General features: G+C 48.1%; 1 protein-coding gene across 1 annotated transcript; it reads left to right on the top strand.

Annotated features, from left to right (window-relative positions):
- Nucleotides 1-655: 655 nt before the first annotated feature.
- Nucleotides 656-11,744, top strand: PIPOX (pipecolic acid and sarcosine oxidase; the record flags this gene model as incomplete). Its single annotated transcript, XM_079725582.1, has 8 exons — nt 656-769; nt 1,974-2,122; nt 8,569-8,782; nt 9,066-9,248; nt 9,764-9,910; nt 10,271-10,429; nt 11,018-11,093; nt 11,614-11,744. 8 exons carry the CDS (start codon nt 656-658, stop codon nt 11,742-11,744), a joined length of 1,173 nt encoding a protein of 390 aa, XP_079581708.1.
- Between the last annotated feature and the right edge of the window lie 1,704 nt (nt 11,745-13,448).

Genomic DNA, 13,448 nt, shown 5'->3' with positions numbered 1-13,448 from the left:
ACCAGGGAAGCCCCCCTCCTTCTCCTTTTTAAAAGACAAACGTAAGACATACTGAGAATAATTTCATAATCACAAACCTGCCCTCCTAATTGGCCCCTGCATGTACCCCTCCCACCCTGACCTCACCACCCACCAGGGAGGTGGGCCTTACCCGGGTCATTGTGCCAAGTTTTGAGCTGGACCCTCTAGAATCTCCAAAGGCAATGAGGCTGGAGAGAGGGAGGCCAGCAGGGGGAGGCAGCATTCCGGGTGCCCAGCTTGGTCTAGGAGGCATTGAAATTCCAGGGCCGAAGGCCTGAGACAAAGATCATAATGAGACAGGAAGGTGGCATAGGAAGGACCCATTTGCATGACAATAATTGAGCCAAGAATAGAAAGCTAGAGGGATGCAAGGGTGAGGCTGGCAGCTGAGCCGGGCTAAACCTCACAAATCAGACTACCCAGCTCTGCTCTGCAGGGGAGGCGGGGGCTCAGCCCTGTGCCAGGTTTGGGGGGTTGGGAGGAGTAGGGAGAAGGACAGGGCCCAGGGAATTGTGGGAATGCTGGCCAGGTTGGACTTTGCTTTACTCCTCCTCCTTCAGGCTGGAGCCCGTCTCCGCTTGCCTTCTCCTTTGTATGTGGTCTCTGAAGCTGTAGGGCTAACTCAGTGGGCAGGATGGCTGCTCAGAAAGATCTCTATGACGCCATTGTGATCGGGGCAGGCATCCAGGGCTGCTTCACTGCGTATCACCTGGCCAAACACAGGAAGAGGGTCCTCCTGCTGGAGCAGGTATCGTGTCCCCTCTGCACTCCTGACCTCAGGGACTGTCCCTTTCTCCTCCCCCAAGAGGGTTTTCTGTGGGGTGAAGGCCAAAGGGCCTGATCTTCACAAATTCTATGCAATTTGTAGCTTAGCTGCCTGGTGTGTTTCATGACAATGCAAAGAAAGTTCCACCCTCCCTAAGACCCACTTAGGGTTTCTAGGCACATTTCCTCCTTTTGCTGCCTCCCAGATCCTGCTCTTGACCAAGAAGCGCCCCAGACCCCATTTTCTTCTTTCTTCCCACCCAGTCTCTTCTGTGTCAAAATGGTTGCCCTGGCCCAGGAAAGTAATCAGTTCTGCTTTGGGTAACCTTAAATAGAGATAACTTGCCTAGAGGCAAAGGCTGATTTGTCAGTCTAGGAGGTAAGATTCTTCCCTGCATATTTCTGGCCTCTCACCCTGGAACCCAGCAGAGGCTTCTGTTTTTTCTGCCACCTCTGGATAATAGCAGCCTCCTTGTTTGATACACAAGAAATAAGACTTAGGTATTTTTTTTTCCTTATAGAAAAGTGACCCCATGAAGTGCAGTCTACTGGCCACTGTACATATGGCTGGGCCCTGTATATCCACAGCCTTCCCGGGGCAGGTGCACCCAGCCCACCTTCCAAAGGTTTCTACCCCCCCATTCTGCCTAAATCTATCCAGGCTGGTTTTGGTTTATTCTTCTTGGTAATGAGCTGGATTGGTTAGAAACCTTTTTCATTTCTCTATCAGTTTTCTCAAAGCCTGAGGGATTCCTGGTCCAAACTTTCAGGAAACACTCCATCTTTTGCTAAATCTCAACATGGTTCTCTTGTCCTGAGCAACCTGAAGCTACAGAGAAAGAGTCAGCATCAGTTTTCTTGTGCATAAAAATGAGGAGCCTAGACTAGAATGATCTCAAAGGTTCTTTCTACTTCTCCATGAGTCTAAGTGGGGCAAGGTTGCAGCAGGATGACTGAAGACTAACTCACAGAGGGACTTCGGGATGTGAATGATGTTAGCAAAAAGGATGCCTGAGTTAGAGCTACGGAAGAAATTCTATCCTGAAGCCAAGTCAGTAACTTGGCCACAAAGGGAGACTGTATGGAAATATTTGAAGAATAAATGTTCCTTGTTGACAGCACATGATGAGTGGGCTCCGAAAGGGGAGGGTTGACAGCTGCAGTTGTCTCTTGTCCTCCTTCTCCAGTTCTTCCTCCCGCACTCCCGAGGAAGTTCCCATGGGCAGAGCCGGATAATCCGAAGGGCGTACCCTGAAGACTTCTACACCCAGATGATGGCTGAGTGTTACCAGATATGGGCCCAGCTGGAGCATGAGGCGGGAACCCAATTATACAGGTTGGGTTGGTGGGGGAGAATTCCTTGAATCGTGGGGCTCAGCACCTGGGGGTGCTTTTACTATGCAAGAGGGCGGTGCCAGGAATACTTGGCATGCAACGGAGAGACACGGGGTCTCCGGAAGTGCCAGACACGTGGAAGCATTCTGCTTGCTGTCATCATGGTCACCCGACAGGTCCAGCTGGCTCTTGCCAGTCTCTGAGTTCCAGGGCTGGGGTTAGACCATGTGTCCAAGGCTTGCAGAGGTTGTTTGGGGAAAACTGCTGGAAAGACACTGGGCAGATGCTCAGAGCTGGAGTTTCTATCTACATCTCCGTGGAACCGTCAGAGACCCTCTCAGGGCAGGGATTGAAATAGAGGAGAAGGCTTCTGCTTGATTCTTTGTATTCCTACTAGTATCACAAACTTTCACGCTGGGTCCTCTCCCCCAGAACAACCCTTATAAATCCATTTCATTCTCTGAATACCTCCTCCCATAGGAGCAAATGGGGATGCTCCTCAGGCTGCATTGCTGACCAGGGAGTGAGCCTGCAGCTATTTCTCTGTTGGCTGCATGGCCTTCTCTGACCCTTAAGACCCCCCCTCACTGGCCTTTCAAATATTCATGAGGAAGAAGGCAGACAACCCAGGAGGCAAAGAGAACTTTTACCAACCATGCTACCACCCCTCCCGCCTTCTCTGTGGCTCTTAACTGAACTTCCTACAAAACCACTGCTCTACCCTACAGGGTGGCAGTTATTTTAATGGCCAGGAACCAAGAGGTTACTGTTCTGTTGCAAAAACACCATTAACTTAAGAACAAAGTGAAATCCATTATGCAAATACAGCTAGGGCAGCTAATTACAGATTTATTCCAGAGGCAGCTAATACACCCAGCACCCAAATAAAGGAGCACGTCTTGCTGAGGCGTGGCCTGGCAAAGGGACCTCTCTCTGTCAGCCATCTGTGAATACTGCTAAGTATCTTGTGTTAAAAGAACTGCTGAGGCCTTAGAGGGCACAGTTCATCCCAGCAGACAAGCAGGCAACCAAAAGATGTTTGGAAAGTGTCTGGAATCTTGCAGAGGGGAGACAATTCGGGAGTCAGACAGGCTTGAATTTGACTTACCAGCTGTGTGACCTTGGAAAAGTTTCTGTACCTCTCTGCGCCTCATTTTTCTCACAGGGCTTTGTGAGGATTAAACGAGACTCTTGCGAAATACTTGGCACTATGTCTAGCACTTTTGAATAAACGGCAGTTCCTTCCACTTATTCTGGGTCAGCTGTATCCTATCTCCATTGAGCAAGGGGGGAAGAAAGGCAGAAGGAGACAGATGGGATGCAGCAACCATGGACATCGAGGGGAAGGGCTGCTGGAGAGAGGGAAAGGGACCCTTGGATAGGAGAATCTCATAATCTCACAATCCTTCTCTTTGGCAGGAGGACAGGAATTTGGAAGGGCTTTGGAACCAGGCAGGCCTGGCTCTAGATATCATCTTGCTCTGACATATTTAGCTGTGTGGTTTGGAGCAAGCTGTCTAACCTCTGTGAGACTCAGTTTTCTCATCTGTAAAGTGGGGGTAATAATATCTATTTCCTGTGTCTGTTGTGAGGATAAAGTTTGTAAAGGGCTTGCAATAGTACCTGACAAATCATCATCATCATTATCATTATCACTGCGTGTTTTAGTGCTTAGAATGAGAAACTAAGGCTGTTCTAAAAGTACTTGATCCATGTTAACTCATTTAATTCTCCCCACAAACTCATGAGAGGGTTGCTACTGAGTAGTCAGGGTCTTAACCTGTAGTGCAAGTCACAGAATTACTCAACTTTCAGTCTAGAACAGGGTTTGGCAAACTTTTTCTGTGAATGGCCACATAGTTTTACAGGCTTTGCAGGCCATATGGTCTCTATTGCTACGATTCAACTCTGCCAGCAACTCAACTGTGCCATTGTGAAAGCCCCCACAGATAATATGTAAACAAATGGGCATGGCTGGGTTCCAATAAAACTTTATTTATGGACACAAATTTCAGATAAATTTCATGTCATGAAATATTCTTTGGGACTTCCCTGGTGGTCCAGTGGTTAAGAATCTGCCTTCCAATGCAGGGGACGTGGGTTCGATCCCTGGTCAGGGAACTAAGATCCCACTTGCTGCGGGGCAACTAAGCCCGCATGCCACAACTAGAGAGCCCGTTTGCCGCAACTACAGAGCCCACGTGCTCTGGAGCCTGCATGCCACAACTAGAGAGAAGCCCGTGCGCCACAATGAAAGATCCCACGTGCCACAACTAAGTCCTGATGCAGCCAAAAATAAACAAACAAATAAACAAATAAATATTTAAAAAAAGAAATATTCTTCTTTTGCTTTTTATCAACCATTTAAAAGTGTAAAAAACATCTTGGCTTGTGGGACAGACAAAAACAGGTGATTTGGCCCCTGGGTCATCGCTTGCTGGCTCCTGATTTAGGAAATACCACAAACTGGTTACCTTGTCCATCCCCTGTCTCCAAACAAGTCCATGCCTAAATCATCCCAGGTCAGAAGGCTGCTAACATGCATTTAAAGACTGGGACATATCATAGCTCCTCTTAAAAGACTCCCTGTGCTTCACAGCCCCAATTATGGAAAATGAAGAATAAAGTGAATGTTCTTTGAAAAATCTTTGAAGTTCTATATAGTGCTAGGCATTATTATTGTTGTTGTTGTTGTTATTAGCAAGTCCTTTCTTATTGCCAACCTAATTTACTCAGGCACACTAATTTATTTGGTTCTTTTACTTAGTAGAGACACAGAACAGATACTTCCTATTCCAGTTCCTTTAGCTTTTGTTCCTAATTCTGATTTTCTAAATGATTCATCAGCTGTGTGATTCTTATTCTCCTAGGTTCTTCTGGAAGAACCAGCACAATATCATAATTGAACTGATAGATATGAACATATTTACTTAATGATATTTGATGATGATTTAAAAAAAAAACCTTCAAGAGTTGATAAGGTGGTTGTCCAATTCTCTTCATTCTGTTCTGCTGCTTCCTGTGACAGTGGCATACTAAATATGGGTGGCTCAGGATATTTGCATATATTCTGGGAACAGACGATGACACATGTGTCAGATCACAAGGTCTGAATCTTTTGTGATGTGTACAGCCAGGATGCTGATACCAAGAGCAAATCCCAGCTCGGTGGCCCATCTCTTTCCTGCCCCACCTTCTCCCTTTGAGTCCTACTATCTAGCTCCTGACCCGGGCTGCTCCTGCTTAGCTGACAATATCAGACAAGATCACAGCCGTAGGCAGTACAGCTGCTGCCAGAACCTGGTGGCCCCCTGCGCAGCTGCTGCTTCCTGTGTCTGCGAAGTGTCTGGCTTGTCAGCCACATCCCCTCCCTGGAGCAGTCTTTGTTAACCAATTCCACCTCGGCCCACTGAGCAGAAGGTGAGATGCCAAGAGCTCCTCCAAAACCAACAAAGACAGCAGCCATTACCAAGTCCCTGTTGGAGTCCCTTCCCCAAGGTGACTCTCAGAGCTGGCTTTCCTGGCACTTTTAACCCAGAGCGGGGAAAGCTGGAGCTTGGGATGGGAGATGGCAGATGCAGGGAGAGCTGTCTGCCCCTCCCAACTCCTCCCCACTCCATCCTGCCTCCTGTCCTGCTATAGTAACTGGTGGAAATCCCTCATCACCAACTCCCTACATCATGCCTGAGGCTTTAGTTGGGCCATAGAGAAGTCAACAAGGCCCTTGGGAGGAATCTTCGATTATCTCTTCCTAGGGCTGGATCCAGCTAGGGTTGGGAGGAAGGCACAGTTAGTACCAAATGCTCTGATGGTGTTCTGGGATTTGGGAGCTGCATTCTTTCCAGGGATCCCCAGCATCCCAGCTTCACTACACGGTGCCGTCTTTCTAGACCAGCCCTGACCGCTCATTTCCTGGTCATTTTTTTTTTTTCCTGCAATGCCCTTGTCCCTTCTCACCCTCCTCCTCCCCAAACTTCGTAGCCTGGATCTGAGCAGAAAAAGAGGAAAGGGAAGCCCAGAGCATAGGGGTGAGAAATTGATGCAGAATGAGCAGACTGTTTATTGGGATCTAGGAAAAGCCATTAAGAAAATAAGTACTTAAATGATTTTCAATCTGTGCATGGAAGTCATCTATCTTCATACTGGGGGGAAAAAGGCCCGTTCTCCCATCCCGGTTTTGATTGACTGCTTTCCAATTCTCTAAGCATCTCTCACAGGAGCCTCTCACCTATTTCCCATAATGACAGGCCTTTGCATTTCCAGGCAGTGTTTTACATTTATTTCCGATTTGCTCATAATGGTCAAAAGTCTCTCTCCAATCCAAGGCATTTCTCTGGCAGTGCATGGCTTCCCTCAGGCCAAATAGCTCAGCTGTGATCCACGGAAAATGAGTATTTCCCAAACACACCTCTGGACTAGGGGAGGGCCCAGCATCACAAATTCAGATGGAAAATTTCCCACTGTTAGATCAATATCTGGGCTGAGAAATAAATGCCACAGGGGCAGAGAGCTGGAGCAAAATGATTACAATTGGCACAATTACATTCACCAGCAGAATCAGCTTGCTGATTACTCCTAGGGATAGGGAGCTCCCGCTTCATCCACTGCAGGACGGCTTGGGAATTAGAACATCACTCAGCATTTCATAATTCAACAGATTTGCCCGTTGCTTTGGCGTGAGTTCATTTCCTCCATATAGTACATTCCTGAAAGAGGAGTTCTTATTTCAAGGAAAGAAGGAAGGACGGAAGGGAGGAAGGGAGAAAGGAAGGGAAGGAAGGGAAAGTAACTAAATCTCAGAGTACGTGAGAGACCAAGGCTAGTATATTGCAGGCAGAGGTTAGAATATGCTGCTCTGGAATTTCCGGGCCAGGGATCTGACATTGTGACTGCTAAGGTGAGGTCTTTCCCAGAATTCTACACAGCTACAACCTCATCAGGTACAAAGGGCTCAAGAACGTAAGCTTGGGTGACTTAATTATCCTGTTGACCAAGGAGTTTACTAGGCAAGTTTTCATTAACTGAGAACCAATCTGAAGTTCTTTTGGGGCCACAGGAAAAAGACGGTCTGCTGGCTGGTGGGGATTTCTACAGCATCTTTCCTCTGCTGAGCTCACTGTTTTCTCACCAGTGGTGAATGCTGGGTAGGCGGGGGCCACGGCAAATGGATTGGGCATGCTGCGTGGCTCTGTGTACCGACACTGGCCCCAGGGCCCGCTGTGTCCCTACCCCCTCCCAATCTCCTCTTTAATCCCCCCAACCAGATAATGTGGGATTTGGAAGCATGTAATATCCATGAGACTCCATTACAGGCTATTACGAGCTTTATATACAGTACCTGGGGGATGTGTCAGGCTGATGCTTGTCACTGTGGCTGCTGAAACCGAGAGGGACTACAGGAATGGTCCCAAGGGCCAAAGTGACCCTTCTATTGTTTTGATCAGTTCCCCCAAAAAGGGAGCTCTGATCTCTTGTGACAGAGAGATGGAAAGCGTTAAAGAGAAACAGCTCTCATTCTCTTATGGAGGAAGAAACACAGAGGGAAGTATAGGGAGAAACAAGATCACTGAATCACTGAATTAATTGCTGGAGTCCTAAGAGGCCATCTCACCTACTGGGGTTTCTGCATGAGGGCACTACTGGCATTTGGGTGGGATCTTCCTGAGCATTGCAGGTTTAGCATCCCTGGTCCCTGCCCACCAAATGTGAGTGGCAACCCCCAGGCATTGTGACAAGCAAAAAAATGATCCATGCCATTTCCACAACTCCCCTGGTGTGGAACCACCAATAGTCCAACAGTCATGCGTTACAGAGGAGGAATCTGGGGTTGGATCAGGGAGCAATCAGACCAAGGTCACAGAGGGGATGCCGGGACTGGAACCAGGGCCAGAGCTCCCAACTTAGGACCCTTTCCACAAAACAGGCAGCCTCTGAGAAGGAACTGAGAGATAGATGCACAAGAAGAGACAAAACATTATATGACAAGAAAAGGGAACAGGGGAAAGAAACAGCAGGGTGTTGGGGAGGGGAAAGGGGATAAAGAATTGAGTTCAAAACAGTGAGTGGGGTCAGGGGACTGGAGGAAAGGGAATAAACCTTATCAAGTTCATTGAACATTTACCACTTTCTAGGTGTGGAGATAAAAGAGGACTTAGGATCTCTGACCTCAAGGGCAGGATGGATCCTGATGAGGGAAGATGGAGGGATAAGCAAACCAATAGTGAGAGCTAAGGGCAGACTTGGGGATGGGCTAGCAACCAGCGCAACAATACTGGACTGTTACAACAGAATGGAGATGTCTTTGCCTGTTTTTTGAATGTGAGGCCAGGACTCCCCTTGATGCCTGATCTGGGCCCCTTGCTGAAAAATGACAGAGAAGGCCCAGGGCCCGGACGCAGACTCTCACTCAGGTGTCTTTTTTTTTTTTTTTTTTTTTTTTTTTTATAGGCAGACTGGACTACTGCTGCTGGGAATGAAGGAGAATGCAGAATTAAAGATAATCCAGGCTACTCTGTCTAGGCAGGGAGTGGAACACCAGTGTCTTCCATCTGAGGAACTGAAGCAACGTTTCCCCAATATTCGGTTGGCCAGGGGAGAAGTGGGGCTCTTGGACAAGTCTGGAGGAGTTCTCTATGCTGACAAGGCGCTCAGAGCCCTTCAGGTGATATTGTGCAGCATTAGGGGCACTGCAGCTCCTGCTCTGGGCATCCTGGGTCCCCATCAGCCATCCCCTGACCCCCAGTTGGATGACAGCCTTTGCCCTGCCAGCTTTAGTCTTGACTTTTTGGACTGGGCAGTTTTATATACCCTGCTAGGCCTCGACAATATGGGAGAGGAGGTCTAGATTCTGCCCTCTCTTTTCTGCACTCCATGAAGGATTCTTTGTCCACCAGGGTGAACCACATACATAACTGATTCGCCCTTTCCTGCTCCTGCCCTTTCAGGATGCAATTCGACAGCTAGGAGGCATAGTGCATGATGGAGAGAAGGTGATAGAGATAAAACCAGGGCTACTGGTCGTAGTGAAAACCACTTCCAGGAGCTACCAAGCCAAGAGCTTGATCATCACAGCAGGTCCTTGGACCAACCGGCTCTTCCGTCCCCTGGGCATTGAGCTGCCTCTCCAGGTAAGGGGAGCTGGAAGCCTGAGAGTTGGTGCTTAAGAAAAGAAGCCTTGGACCCAGATGGACTTGAGTCTTCCATCTGCCACTTGCTAGTGGATGACTGTGGGCAAATTCATTCACCTTCACCTCACTTAGCCTCAATTTTATAACCTGTAAAATGGGGACTAGGGCTGTTGGAGAATTAAAAAAAAAAAAAAAAAAAATATATATATATATATATATAACCTTAGGAGATGGCCTGGCCTATAGTAAGCACTCAATAAACATGAGGTATTATTAACTCCTGGAGAGAGAGAGAAGTAGGCTGGATGCAGTTTTGGGAGAAGATTAAGAATAGGGGAAGAGACAGATTCAGCAATTTTTATGCTTCATAACATAATGTAACATGTAAATGACATGAGAATTGAGTGAAACAAAGATGGGTGAGTTAATCAGGGCATCTGGGCTTACATTAAAGGGCTGCGGGACCCCAGAAATGCTTTCCCCCTTCATTTCCCACTTCTTCTTCCTGCTCCAAGACCCTGCGGATCAACGTGTGTTACTGGCGAGAGAAGGTTCCCGGAAGCTATGGTGTGTCCCAGGCCTTTCCATGCTTCCTGGGCTTCAGCCTGGCTCCTTACCACATCTATGGATTGCCCTCCGGAGAGTACCCAGGGATGATGAAGGTGAGCGGAGAGGCCAAGAGAAGGCTAGTAGGGGCCCAGGCAGATTTGGGGCAGCTATTCTAACTTTCCTCTCACCAGACTCCCTCGGATCCCAGTGGGCAGGAGCAGGAACGGATTTCACTATTCACTATGCGCAACACAAGACCCCTGGCTGTCCTGGAGCCCTTCCTTTGCAAACATAGGGTTGGCGGGGGAATGGACAGCTAGGCAAACTCATGTGGCAACAAACAGCATCTGTCAGGACTGGGGAAGGCTGGGATGATGGATGGGGTGCATTCTGTGTACAACCTGCCCCCTGGGTTGGGGGTGGTGTGCAGGAGGCCGGCCATCCCAGCTCACACTGCTCTGATTGGGAGCCAGGTCTGCTATCACCACGGCAACAATGCAGATCCTGAGGAGCGGGACTGCCCTGCAGCTTTCTCAGACATCCAAGACGTCCACATCCTGAGCTGCTTTGTCAGAGATCACTTACCTAACTTAGAGCCTGAGCCTGCTATTATGGAGCACTGCATGTACACGGTAAGGGTGTGGGCAACTGGGCCAGGCTCTCTCGCAGCCCTGGAGAACAGGGGAATGAGACAGACTGGCCTTGTGCTGCTCAGGCTGGACTCTACCTGACCCCTGACACAGTATGTGACTTGAAACAAATGAGCTCATTTCTGCGGGTCAGTTCCCCTCCACCAGAGAGGGCCCACTAGAGGTTATTCGTATTCTTTTTCATTAGGAAACCAGGCATACGTCTGGCAGTCCTTCACTATGTTTCCCAGAAGAGCTCTAAAAGAGTTTTTGGCAAGATGTTCTAGTTGAGCAGGCCTTAGGGACAAAGAGAAGAGACAGATGTCACCAGGGCCTGAGGCATCTTCGCTAAAGTTAGTTTACACGCGTTAACTGAGCACCTGCTGTGTTCATAGCCCTACACGAGAAGAGACAGACGGACAAATGAGAAAGACTGGCGTACCCTAGGGGATTGGCATGCAGAAAGCATTCCTGTGCCCCATTCCTATTCTTTCTGGAAAGAAATCCAGCTGAGTCTCCTCCCTTCTGAGCCTGCAGTTCTTCTTCCTCCCTCTATCCTCAAAGGACACAGGTGTGATTGTTTCTTTCTAGAACACCCCTGATGAGCACTTCATTCTTGATCGACACCCAAAGTACGACAACATTGTCATTGGTGCTGGATTCTCTGGTGAGCCTGAGCGAGGGAAGACGGGGTGCCTTAAAGATGACCTACCTAGGGCTTCCCTGGTGGCGCAGTGGTTGAGAGTCCGCCTGCCGATGCAGGGGACACGGGTTTGTGCCCCGGTCCGGGAAGATGCCACATGCTGCGGAGCAGCTGGGCCCGTGAGCCATGGCCACTGAGCCTGCGCGTCCGGAGCCTGTGCTCCGCAACGGGAGAGACCACAACAGTGAGAGGCCTGCGTACCGCAAAAAAAAAAAAAAAAAGATGACCTACCTCAGTGCCAGGCAAAATGGTGTTTTTCATGCTTTTAGTTGAACAGAGAAGGGCCAAAGCATAGACCTTGAGTGTATAAGGGGGTTGAGAGGGGCTATCAGAGAAGAAAGGGTTCTCATGGTGGGAGGCAACTTCCAGCTTTGGGATGCGACCAATGGGGAGGTTAGCTCTATCTGGGGACTGTGTAGGGGACGTCCAGGGAGTCCAGTACCTGTCTCTGAGGATGCCTGACCACCTGTTCTCCTTCCCCTAGGGCATGGGTTTAAGCTGTCCCCTGTTGTGGGGAAGATCCTGTATGAATTAAGCATGAAATTAATGCCATCCTATGACTTGACACCTTTTCGAATCAGCCGCTTCCCCTGCCTGGGCAAAGCCCGCATCTGACTGGCCAGCTGCTTCCCTTCTGTGCACAGGAGCTGGGAAGAAAGCCCTCTTCTGGGAAAGACTTCTCAGAGGAAGGAAGTGTCTGTGAGATGTTATCCTTTTTTCTTGCCCCTCTTCAGTTCCCCATAAACACCAGCTGATTGAATTTATCTTCTTTCCCTAGCCAGCTCCCCAATCCCACACTTCTTTTGCTTCAGAAGTTCAATCAGATATTCTATAATCACAGAGTAGCAAGGACCTTGAAGCTGGATGTCTCAATAAGGAGGGGGCATAAGGACTGGCTCAGGAGACCAAAGCAGTTGTTAAAATTCTCTTCACGGGGGGCATTTGATGAATTTGGGATAGATTTGACCAAAGCTGCCTGGGGCCCTTGGCATTCCTGTAGACCACTAAGGCCCTTGGCATTCCTGTTCATAAAACTAGAGCCACCCTCTATCACAAACTCCTGTAAAATTTGGCTCATCTTGAGTGCACAGTAAATGTTTGTTGCAAAAAATGTGTTGAACAAACAGATAAGTAAATGACTGCACTGCATGAAAGCCTGTGGTGGGCTTTATTTTCCATGTGACCTTATTTCTTATAGACTTTAACTGTCTAAATTAGCACCACAGAATCCATTACCCCAGGACTCCGTGGGGTCTTTATCCCCTCAATGCACCGCACCCTCTTTCTCTGGATTCTTTGTTTGGTTCTCATCCTCTCTCTGGCTCTATAAAGATGCTCAGCTCCCCAGTCTCTCATTAAGGTGTATTGTCAGGTCTTTATGAAGATGGAGCTGTTCTACTAGAAAGGAAGAGAGAGACACACTCGCTTAGAAACCCTGTTCAATGTTTGAATGTTAAATGTGCCATTTTATTATCATTAGGATTGCTCCCACTTAATGAAATGGCATTAACACCCAGTCGGCTGGCCTCCTTGCACTAATTGCTTTGGAAGGAAACAGGCTCATAACTGCCCCAGGGTGGGTGGAGGGGTGAGAGGTGTAAACAGAGATTCAAGCAAGGCTGAGTGCACTCAGATGAAACCCAAGCAGGAGCATTTCTAGACAGGGCCAGTTTGACCCAAAAGAACAGGAGTTAAAGTGCTCTGGAGAGAAAAAAACTGGGCCTGGGTGGTGTGGAAATGTTCGAAGGAATCGCTGAGAGGGGAAGAGTGGGAAATGGAAATAAGAGTAAAAATATTCCCAAAGGAAATAACAACACAGAGGAAATTACTCTTCAATTGCCTTATAGGCCTAGGCACATGGATTAGTACTGATTTCTCCTGGGAATTATAAAAGCCAGCCAATCCTGTCAACCCCATGCCAAGTCTGCTTTTTGGGTGCTCTCACTTAGTTCCCCGAACCACAGCCTCTGTAAAGTGGGAATAATCATATCTGTAAAATGGGAATAATACTATTGATACATTCCATGGATCAACCTTGAAGATATAATGTTAAATAAAATAATCCAGACATAAAAGGACAAGTATTGTATGATTCCACTTGTGTGAGCTACCTAGAGTAGTCAAATTCATAGAAACAGAAAGTAGGATGGTGGTTGCCAGGGGCTGGAGGGAGGGGGGAATAAGAAGTTATTGTTTAATGGGCACAGAGTTTCAGTTTGGGAAGATAAAAAAGCTCTGGAGATGGATGGTGGTGACGGCTGCACAACACTGTGAAGGTACTTAAATGCCACTCAACTGTACACCTAAAACAGTTAAGAT

This window comes from Hyperoodon ampullatus, assembly GCF_949752795.1.
Source record: "Hyperoodon ampullatus genome assembly, chromosome: 19".
Lineage (NCBI taxonomy): Eukaryota > Metazoa > Chordata > Mammalia > Artiodactyla > Ziphiidae > Hyperoodon > Hyperoodon ampullatus.
The sequence above is the reverse complement of the archived record's forward strand: the minus strand, read 5'-3'. Positions and strand labels throughout refer to the sequence as shown.